This window comes from Sinocyclocheilus anshuiensis, unplaced genomic scaffold (assembly GCF_001515605.1).
Source record: "Sinocyclocheilus anshuiensis isolate Anshui unplaced genomic scaffold, SAMN03320099.WGS_v1.1 scaffold513, whole genome shotgun sequence".
In the NCBI taxonomy this organism is placed as follows: Eukaryota; Metazoa; Chordata; class Actinopteri; order Cypriniformes; family Cyprinidae; genus Sinocyclocheilus; species Sinocyclocheilus anshuiensis.
In genome coordinates, this window is record NW_015537972.1 from 1,254,352 (window position 1) to 1,266,397 (window position 12,046).

The window sequence follows — 12,046 nt, forward strand, 5'->3', positions numbered from 1 at the left end:
ATTTTAAAATAAACATTTGCATTTGAATGTTAGGAGTGCGTCAGGGAGCGTCATCAGTGGCGCGCGAGATGCATTGATGATGTAAGTGGCGTTGAATGCATTTACATTTTTTTGTTAGTCTAGCCCACGAGACGCGCCGCTGCTGTGTTATTCATTCAAAATATTAGAGAAATATAGAGGCTCAATGCGGAGAAGATCCTGATTAGGTTAAAACCGAAACCAAGCCATTCACACAGAATGCATATTCGGCGCATTTTTTTAGACGGACAAATATGACTGCTGCACTCGCGTCTCACACAAGAGATGTAACCATGCAAAGTTAAAACAGTTTAAAACTTTAGAAAACAAGTCACGAATTTGTGGAGGTTTATTCCTTTTCACTGCGTGCGTCTCTTATGTTTTTAAATGCAATCTGCGTGATGGCCGATTCGGCTCTTTGTATTAAGCAATGCATAAATACATGATGCTGTTTTGTTCATAATTGTTTATGCAATTTACGAAATTATATTTGACTTATATGAGTTCATTTAGATGTAATGCAGGTTTTTGATAGACATTTATTTCCTTGCATTGACAATTTAAATGTGCTGCATTATTTTGCTCATTGCGCCCTCCTGTGGCCTTGGGAGACAAGCCAAAAGTTTCCTTCAGACCTATTTAATCTGCATATAAAACATTATAAATTAGATATTTGTAAAATTTTTATTGTGCGTTTGACTGTTAAAACAAAAAATATTTGTTGTTTGTCTCAATAAATTGGGTTAATGTAAAGCCTCGTACACACGGGACGATTATCGCCGACGTTTTTTTCGACGCATCTTTTGTGTTCATACCCAAGCGATTTTCACTGGCGATGAGCCGAGTGAACGTTGAAATTCACTCCCTGACATTAGATGGCGCTTAATGAAAACAGAAATACCCCGGTACACATCGAATCCTATTTGATCTGCAATTCCTCTCCATAACAACTCCCTCTTATCGAGATTTTTGTAGTCGCTGTCGCATTTGTCATAAAGCCCTTTGTGTTCAGACACCAATGAGACCAGCAGCTCTACATTCATCTTGCCTCGATGCATCTTCTTCGTCTACTTACTTCCTCTTCGTCGTTAGGTATCTATGTGTGCTCGGCAAGACCGTTTTGTGCTTGAGCGCCACCAAGTTGTGTTTTACTGTAACTTCAGCAGCTCTAGGCACGTGAACAAAAGCGCCAATCTCACTGGCCAGCCAGTTTTTTAACGCGGCGCATCAAACCAAAAAAACGAGCCCGAGGCGTTTTTTAAAAAATGACGCTTTTACGCCTTGCGTTTTGCGCGTCAGTGTGCACACTCACACTGGCGCCCTTTGTTAAGTCACGAGGCGTTAAACGTCGGAGATAATCACGCGCGATATTCGTCCCGGTGTGAACAAGCCTTAACAGTGGTTAAATTTAATCATTTTTTTCTATTGCTCTTTGTTTTAAAAAAGGTTATAAAAAATGTCAATAATTATCGATACCGAACGATATGAAACATATCGTTGATAAATTTTTTAGCTATATCGCCCAGCACTACGCTGTTGTAGCATTTATTAATATTTTTTTAATTTGCTTCTATTTTTACATTTTTAGTAAATGTAAAAAAAGTTAATTTTGTGCTTTTGCCTTTTTAAAATGTATTTATTTATTTTAAACATTGTTATTTAGCTTTCTTTTTTTATTTCAGTTTAGGTTTTAGTAATTTTAGCGCTTTAACAAAATCATTTACTTAGTTGTCAAGGGAACATTTCAAATTTTCATTTTTCATCTAATATTTAAATATTATATCAGCTATAGTAGTTTTAGTTTCAATCAACACTAACAATACCAATTATGCCATTAATATTAATAAAACAACAATATTGTCATTGTTCTTATTTTTTCTTTATTACTGTTTACTTGAAAAGCTTCATTATTAAATACTCTAATATTTAACTCAAAAACTTAACCTCAATATTTAATAAAAACAAACTAAATGACATTGACTTAATTTACTTTATTATGAATTAATATTAACATGAACAGTATTATTAATATTCAGTCACAGGTTAAATGACTGATATTAACTTCTAATATTAAATAAATTACTGTTAATAATTACATTTAAATATATTAATTACTAAATATATTTATTATTTAATTTTCATGTAAAATTTGTTCATTTGTGTTTTTAATAACATATTGCATAACATCAAAATATTAGTAAAGTGAGTCGAGTCTACGGTAAAGGTAAGTGTTCCCTACAGGAATTTGTTCTCGTTGTGTTCAGTATTTACTGGCAACATATTTCACAGCTTTCAGTCTTTCTCTCTCTGAGAGTCCAAAACTCAGCTAAAATATAGGCCTATAATTTTTCCTTGAAGGGTCAGCAGAGGCGCAGCATGCCATCCTCACTCTTGGTGAGGCAAAAGTGTGTGTATGTGTGTGTGTGTGTGTGTAAACTGACCCTGCTCTGAGTAGATGGTCGTGTGTGCCGGATGGTACTGGGAGATGTACTGGGGGTTCATATCTCCGGTTCCTCCAGCCATGCCTGAGTACAGGTGAGGGGGAGGGTGCATGATGTGCGGGTGGGGGATGAAGGCCTGCAGGTGGGCGTGGGGCGGCGGAGGGGGCGGGTGGTGAAGCGGGGAATGGCCCCCCGGATGAAACTCCGTCTGAGGTAAGACCAACACCCGCCTTACTCCGTTCTCCTCAATGATCTATATGGAAAGATATAGAGAAATTTACACAGGACATACTGCACATACCATTCTTTTAGCCTGATTTGAGTTAAAGATTTTGATATCTTTTTGAAATGTACAGCATTTTAGAATTTATTTTGTTTGATCTGTTCCAGTTCTAGCTCTTTTAAAGGCAGGAATGTGTCCTAAGGCAGCATCATTTTGCAGACCAATGTCAGCAACAGCCTTCACTTTGACAGTGCCTATGATGCCAGACAATGCTGCTAGGTAGGATGCTTAAATGGTTTGGAAAAGGGCCACAGAGACATAAATTAGACTGAAAATTGCATTCTTTTCACCAAACCAAAATAACTCCCATAAAAAATAATGTAAATCTAGTTCTGTAATGACTCACCTGTTGAACGTATCCAGGAGGCACATAGATTTGAGGCACTGAACCGTTTGGGGACATCATGGGAACCTGAGCAGGACCTGTAGAGGAAACATTATGAACAATAAATATGAAAGTCAAACACACACCACGTCAAGTCACATTTATTTCTATAGCGCTTTATACAATACAAAGTGATTCAAATCAGCGTCACAGTGACACATGTGATCTAAAGTACATTGCTCCCTAAATCACGTTTTTACTTTCGTAATGTGGTGCATTTTGGAGTGAAACTTTTATCACGTTATACGGTATTATCACAATATTGAAATTTAGTTTAAAAAAAAGTGTTGTCATAATACAGTATAACAGGTTTAATAACTTTTTTCTTATAACAAAAATAACGGACCATTTCAATACAATAAAGCAATACAGAAAGATAGATACACAGATTGAAGTGCAAAAGAACTATAAAGACCAATAGGTATCACTTTACAGTAAGACATCATTAGTTAAACTTAGTTAATGCATTAACATTCACAATGAGCAACAGCTACATTTGCTACAGATGTTATTAATCTTTGTAAAAAAAAATAAAAGTTTTAGTTCATGTTAGCTCATTAAATAAAACAGTTGTAACTTTCTATTTTAACAACGTGTTATTAAATATTGGAATATCTAAGATATGAATGTTCAGAAGAATTTTTCATTGGCAGTTTATGTTAACTAATGAATTAACTAATGTTAACTAATGAAGCCTTAATGTAAAGTGTGACAAACAATAAAGAATCAAACCTAGGGATGCACCGATACCGATACTGGGTATACCCAATACTGAGCTCCTGTACTCATACTCGTACTCGTTAAAATGCCCCGATACCAAATGCCGATACCACACAGCATGTGATAAGCGCCATATTCAGACAAAGAAACACCGACAACAGAACAACAGACAGCAGAATGGAGTTAAGGATGTCTACTAGGAAGTATATGTATGCAATGAATATAACGTTAAACATTCAGTATTAACGCCTGTATAGCTGATGTGCGCGAGCTGATAAACAAAGCGCGCTGAGGACCAAAAATGTAAGAAGATATGTTTTCAGTGGACTTTTAAAATTTGCTTTGCTTGAGAAAACAAAAATAGGCCTATACAGTTACAGTGTTTTTTTGCTTTTGATTTAGTCGAGTTGGTTTTGCATCAAACACACTGTGATTTTCGGCAATCGAGATCTGACAGCAACAGTATGGGATTACATCTCTGCCACAATTCTGCGCACGAAAGATCATATTTTGAGCGCGCAAAAGTGCGTTTTGCACGTGCGTGAACTGAGTTTTGAGGAGAAAATGTTTTTCTTGCAAAGAAGAAAATATTTAGAGCGCACGAAAATCAATTTTGCATTTAAAATAAGTTTTTTGATGTGTGCAGACCTTCTCTTTTGCGCGTGCAACGTTTCCCTAGCTTGCTCACCTGATGCCCGCCCTCAGTGCCTTCTAAATGCCAACAGCTTGCTTGCTCAACACAACCCAGCATTACAATATGCCATAATTCCAGCCAATCAGAGACGAGGCTGCTAAATTCTGATTGTGCATTACCTCGACAGCAGAAGAGGAAAAATACAGTGCATGCATAATTATTATGCAAGTTGATATTCTGACCATATTTCTTTCCAAGCACATTTGACCAAATCCAAACTACATAAATCTTAATAACTACTATTAATCTTGTATTTAATCATTTATAATTGATATATAATTATTCATGAAGGCTGGAAGTGAAAAATGTCATACAATGTAGTGTTCGAGGTTTCATGGTAATATTTGCACAGCCTGGTGGCCAGTCCTCACTGATTGCACATTCCACCAGTAAGAGCAGAGCGTGAAGGTTGAATTAGCAGAGCAATAGCACAGCTGTACATAAAATATTGCAATGCACACAACATAATGGGAGACATATCAGAGTTCAAAAGAGGACAAATTGTTGGTGCGCGTCTCGCTGGCGCATCTGTGACCAGGACAGCAAGTCTTTTTTGTGTATCGAGAGCCACGGTATCCAGGGTGATGTCAGCATACCACCATGAAGGATGAACCACATCCAACAGGAGTAACTGTCGACGCAAGAGGAAGCTGTCTGAAAGGAATGTCCGGGTGCTAACCTGGATTGTATCCAAAAAACATAAAACCACAGCTGCCCAACTCACTGCAGAATTAAATTTGCACTTCAACTTTCCTGTTTCCACCAAAACTGTTCGTTGGGAGCTCCACAGGGTCAATATACATGGCCGGGCAGCTATAGCCAAACCTTTGGTCAATCGTGCCAATGCCAAACGTCGGTTTCAATGGTGCCAGCAGTGGAAATCTTGGGCTTTGGACAATGTGATACATGTATTGTTCTCCGATGAGTCTACCTTCACTGTCTTTCCCACATCCGGGAGAGTTACTGTGTGGAGAAGCCCCAAAGAAGCTTTCCACCCGGACTGTTGCATGCCCAGAGTGAAGCATGGGGGGTGGATCAATGATGGTTTGGGCTGCAATATCATGGCATTCCCTAGGCCCGATACTTGTGCTAGATGGGCATGTCACTGCCAAGGACTACCAAACCATTCTGGAGGACCATGTGCACCCAATTGTTCAAACATTGTACCCTGAAGGTGGTACCGTGTATCAGGATGATAATGCACCATTAGTTGAACATCTCCCATGGCCTGCACAGTCACCAGATCTGAATATTATTGAGCCACTTTGGGGTAGAGACCTGCACTCCCGCGGGAGGACCGCGGGACCCAATGCAACAGGGTGCGGCACGGGACAACTCTTGATGGGCAGTTTATGCTGGTATGCTGTGGAGCTTAGGAGATATTACAGAACCATTTCATGTAAATTTCTTCAATGTACTGAAAAAAAATCTATATAGATTACTTTTATGCGGGCTTTTGCGGGCAGGAGCGGGACAAAACATGAATGTCGCGGGCGGGAGCGGGACCAGATAAGATATATTTCTGCGGGAGCGGGACAGAATCTTGCGGGAGCGGGCGGGCGTGGGACAGAATCTTGCGGGAGCGGGCGGGAGCAGGACTGAAAAATCTGTCCCGCGCAGGTCTCTACTTTGGGGTGTTTTGGAGGAGCGAGTCAGGAAACGTTTTCCTCCACAAGCATCACGTAGTGACCTGGCCTCTGTTCTGCAAGAGGAACGGCTCAAAATCCATCTGGCCACTGTGCAGGGATTGTATCTGTCATTCCCAAGATGAATTGATGCTGTACTGGCTGCAAAAGGAGGCCCTACACCAAACTAATAAATTACTTTTGTCTAAAACCAGGTGTTTCAGTTTCATTGTCCAACTAAGGGTGTGCGATATTGACAAAAAATTATATCTTGATATTTTATGGGATTTTATCGATAACGATAATTAGACGATATTTTGCTGAGTGTGTTATTGTGCTGGTACCTTAAGGACTGCCGAAGACAGCTGACTCCTAATGTTTTTAATATTCTTCATATTCTGTGTGGTGGTCAGTTCATACTGATATAAATTAATATTTTCCAATAAGTTTAAACTGATTTTTGCATTTTATGGGCATTTTTACCTTTATAAAGCCATTTTTTCTAAAAGTGTCCATTATCTTTTGAGTCAAATTCTTACATTTAATCAGGGAATTAGAATAATAAGACATTTGGGCTGTTACCAATCAAATTAAATCAACACAGAAGCTGCATCTGAAGTGGCATTTAGATGTATTTACACACATGTATTTTGTTTAATGCAAGACATGAATGCATTTAACCTGCAATTACAAATGCATAAATAATGTTTTGACTAGTGAAACGTTGCACGCGCAAAAGAGAAGGTCTGCACACACCCAAAAAATTATTTTAAATGCAAAATGCACTTTTGTGCGCTCAAAATATTATCTTTCGCGTGCAGAAGTGTGGCAGAGATCTAAGCCTATAGTTTAAATAATTTAAACACGTTTCAGAAACAGAAAGTAGTGCAGCTGCTTTGTTTATGGGGTTTCCGGGGTAACGGCTGCATTTCTGCAGTTTAGTGCCAACTGCTGTCAGAGAGTGAAAGTGCACTTTCATGCTGAGCGTCTCTCACGCTCTCCGCCATGCGCTTCTCATCCGTGCTTGTTTACATCAGAGCGCACATGCATCTTTCACGCAGCATACAGCGGTGTTGTGTTGTGACCAGTTGATGGAAAAAATATTCTTAAAATGCATTCAAAATTCGGAATAATTTGTAATATATAATTATTCACGGTATTTAGAAGTGCCCACGATAACAATATAGTGCATATTCATATTCATTATCGTGATATAGCCTATCGCATTACCGAATGCCGGCACATGTCTAATAATACACTACCATTCAAAAGTTTGGGATCAGTAAGATTTTTAATGTTTTTCATGGAGTCTCTTGTGCTCATCAAGGCTGTATTTATTTGATGAAAAATACAGAAAAAAAAACTGTAATATTGTGAGATATTATTTCAATTTCGAATATTGGTTTTCTGTTTTAATATACTTTAAAATATAATTTATTGTTGTGATCAAAGCTGAATTTTCAGCATAATTACTCCAGTCTTCAGTGTCACATGATCCTTCAGAAATCATTATAATATGCTGATTTATTATCAGTGTTGGAAACAGTTGTGCTGCTTCATGTTTTTTTTTTTTTTTGGAAACATACCTTTTCTGGGTTCTTTTATGAATAATGAGTTAAAAAGAACAGCATTTATGTTGATGAGTCTTTACTATCACTTTTTATCCATTTAACACATCCTTGCTGAATAAAAGTATTCATTACTTTCAAAGAAAGAAAGAAAAAAAATGACTGACTCCAAACTTTTGAACGTTAGTGTATATTGTAACACAAGATTTACATTTTGAATAAATGCTGTTTTTTTTTCCAATTTTATATTCATAAAAGAATCCTGAAAAAAGTATCACAGGTTCCAAAAAACTGTTTCCAACATTGATAATAAATCAGCATATTAGAATGAAATTATATTTTAAAGTATATTAAATTAGAAACATTTTAAATTGCAATAATATTTAACAAAATAACGGGGGTTTTTTTCAGTATTTTTGATCAAATAAATACAGCCTTAATGAGCACAAGAAACTTTGGCAAAAAAATATAAAAAAATCTTACTGATCTCAAACTTTTGAACAGTAGTGTGTGTGTATGTACTATATATATATATATACACACAGTACATACATATATATATATATATATATATAATTAATTTATCTGTGACCAAATCATTCAGAGAGGTTTTTGGAATTGGATTAACTGATTCATTTATAAAATCCAACTCAAAATAATGATTCTTTCACAAGATCTTTAAAAAGATTCATTAAAAGATTCATTCATCTTAAAGAGAAGAGAGAAAAAAGTAATTAGGAATTATTATTATTATTAAAATAAGCAAAGCAGCATTAAAAAAAAAAACTTCTGTTGGTGAAATCAGGTTATGGGGTGTAACATTTCCACATCCTTTTTTCTTTTTCATAAAATGTTTTTTCAAAAAAAAAATTGTAAATATATATGTACACTCTTGTAATCAAGGTATAAGGAAAATGTTAGCAGTTTTTAATTGAAAAAAAAAATGTCATGTGGTATATAACCTTCATGTGATCACTGAAATTGTGATTTTTCAAAACTATACTGAACCAACATTAATACAAAGGTTGTATATTTCTAAGAACCTTAAACAAAAAAAATTATTTTCATTATCTTGGACACTCATTGACCAGTGTGAGTAAATAACAATGATGATGAAAGAAAATGTTTGAGTGAACTTTAAATACAAAGCAGGTCAGAAAACCTGGTATTTTGGGGTCATATTTACTGCTGTGTGCAGTTCACTTTCACATCAAAAGAGTTGTAGTTTTTGCCCCAACAAGCATATTTAGCACATCAGTGCGAATAATTCCTGACATTTACTTAGCTGGGTAAAGAAACCCACTGAGCTGAATGTGTCTGCATAGCAGTTGATAAAACGCCAGAGTCGGTGGAAGTTTTAGTACTGGAGTGTTTGTACAGGAAAAAACTGCGACTCCGCAAAGCCTGTTACAGATCAGCTCTTTCATGCACTGCTTTGCAATCTGACACTTTCACTTTCAGAAAAGACTCGCAGAGCTTGTTAGAGCTGGATGATGCAAAGGACAGCAAACACACACGCAAATGCAAAAGGACACAAGTAAACAGACCTCCGTCCTGCTGTGCAGGTGTAGCTCCTTCGCTCATGGTAAAAGGGCAAAGCAACAGAGAAAATAACAGTCCTCCGTGAAGAATAGGAATGTGCGTGTGGGCTTGTATTTGTTTGTCGTCCTCTTCCCTCTCTTTAGTGCAAAGGTTTCTAGCTCCACCTTTCCAAACTAGATCCTTCAGTCACAGGTAAAAGTCCTCTGCACTACAACTACAGAATAAGGGGTCAAGGTTTGGCTGACATGATCAAGTTAACTACTGCTAATATATACACCGTAACTACACTGTTCTGTGAGCAAAAAATTCATTAAATTAACAAATAAATCAATTTTAATTTAAAAAAATTATTTAAAATAAATAAAATGAATAAAACATAATAATAATACAAATGTAAAATTTTATATAGGAATTAATTGCTTTTATTCACTTTTTATCTAGTATTATGGCTGAGGAAGTGACAGCAAATTTAAAGGTGACATATCATGAAAATCGGACTTTTCCAGGTTTTAAGTGCTATAATCAGGTCCCCGGTGCATCTACCAACCAAGGAAACGTGAAAAAGATTAACCCAGTAACTTTGTTTTGGTAAGCCTTTTTCTGCAAGCGTCTGAGAAAACGAGCTCGTCTGATTTCGCTCCCTTGGTGACGTGGCAAAGGGATCTCATTATAATATTACCGCCCCTTAATCTGTAAGTTTCCACCCACGGTGCCATCATTGTGTTTTCGCAAGCGACAATGGTGTACCAGCTCTAATGCCATGGCGAAAGTTTGAGCAAAACATACTAACTTTTCTGCCTTTGTCTGCACAGACAAGCACAGAACACTATTTAGAGTCCCAGCCTCAGAGGAGACAAGAGAGCAGTGGATTTATTGATTTATTTACTGTATATTACTGATGCCACACAGATCTAAAATAAACATGCGATTTATTTCCCAGCTGTTTACCTTCACAGACATAACCGACTGTTTTTGTAACTCAGTGTGTGTTTTTAACGTGAACTTTTGTGTGAATGAGAACTTAGTTTAGTACTCACATGCTGTGGCAGCCGCTTTCTGTCCGTGTGCTTCGGATGTGTTCTCTCAGAAAACGGTATATCAGAAGTTTAAACTCATATGGTTTAAACCGCATGATTTCAGCACGATAAACATGATAATCAGAACCAAAACAGATGTTTTTAGCAGGTCCGAGCTTTAATACATATTGTAAAAAGGGGCATAATATGTCTCCTTTAATATCTTTCTCTCTTCTGACCAACATCAATCAACCAACATTTTTTTCTCTTTTGTAAAGTCATAGAAACACTATCGTGGATATTTTTCTTTTACTAATGGGCAAAGACCCACTCCCTTTCGTTACAGTTGCTATGACCGACAAGTAGGGTTGGGTATCGTTTTAATTTTATCGATTCCGATTCTGCTTATCGATTCCGATTCTTATCGTTTTACAAAGCATTCTGTTGCAGCTGAATAACACGAGCAAAAATCAGCAGCCTACAGAACACTGCAAGAGGAATTTTGCCTATGCTTTAAAAATAAAATACCACAGCCAAAACAACTAGATTAATATAAATTTCAAATATTAAAGTGTTAAAGACAAGTAAACAGTCAGTAATAAGATAGGAACAAACAAATCAATTAGCAATATCATAAATAAATACAACTGAACAAAATTTCAGGTACAGAAACTGTAATTAAAAGTTTAAAAACACTGCATAGTTTTCTTTTCATAAATAAAATATAGATTAATCAATTAAAGTTATTAAATATATTCAGTCAAGATCAGTGAATGATTTTCTTTTGTTCTTTGATTAACATTAATGACAGGCAGTGCGTTTATTGGGCTGCTGTCTCTTTAACACAGAACGCACGCAGATCTAAAAATATGTGTGTTTTCTTTCTCATCTGTTTACATTCAAGTAAGACAAAAACGGCTGTGTTTATGATGATATACTGACGTAGTTTTCTGCATATTGGTCGACAAATATGAAAGAAGTCAGTTTCGGCCCGGAACAACCTTTTCTACAGTGGAAATACACGGAACGGTTCGAGAACGGACACAAACCGGGAACCCGTACCGCGACCTCTGTTCTCTGTGCTCGCGCTTGCACTTCGTGTGCGCTGCACGCAAACAGGGCGCAAGTTCTTTCCGTTCTTGCACTTAAATCGTTTTTAATCACATTAAAACGTGAACGCAGGAATCGTTAAGCAGAATCGAAATACACGCATCTTATCGAGTACCCGGTTCTTGGAAATTTGGAACCGGTTCTAAAATGGAACCTGTTTTCGATACCCAACCCTACCGACAAGCCATGCCGCTCACGCCACACATCATGTTCTCACGCAGTGAAAATACATCGTGGAGCAAAGAGGAAACGGACAACGCACCGGTAGACCTTTAAGGAACTCAATTTATTCAAACAATAAAAACTGTTTTGTAGCTCTTGTAGGGATGCACCGATACCACTTTTTCCAGTACTCGCCCGATACCGATACTTTTATTTTTGGTACTTGCCGACACAACTATCAATACTTAGTCGGGCAGCCCTTAGCCTCAATGGCAGCCTGTAGTCTCCTGGGCATGCTGTCACCCAGTTTCATGCAAACATCAACTTCAATGTTTTTTCCCCCAGACTCGGTCTGAATAATTTTTGGTCCCAAATGTGTATCGGTTTTACTGGTAGTCCACTGTATGAAGAAATTTTGGGTATGATTTGTCACAGTTTACTTTATTTTGCTATCCTCACTTACATAAATGAACTATAGTGTC

The 12,046-nt window shown here is 37.1% G+C and overlaps 1 protein-coding gene across 4 annotated transcripts in view; it reads right to left on the reverse strand.

The window, feature by feature from the left end:
- Window positions 1-12,046, reverse strand: part of LOC107670499 (fibronectin type-III domain-containing protein 3a) — a 93,934-nt gene that overhangs the window by 35,429 nt on the left and 46,459 nt on the right. For all 4 annotated transcript variants that reach the window (XM_016463139.1, XM_016463155.1, XM_016463129.1 and 1 more), the window contains 2 exons: window positions 3,089-3,165; window positions 2,460-2,712 (listed from right to left, as the gene is read on the reverse strand). In XM_016463139.1, the coding sequence (XP_016318625.1) occupies window positions 2,460-2,712; window positions 3,089-3,165 (330 nt within the window). The remainder of the gene's footprint in view (window positions 1-2,459; window positions 2,713-3,088; window positions 3,166-12,046) is intronic.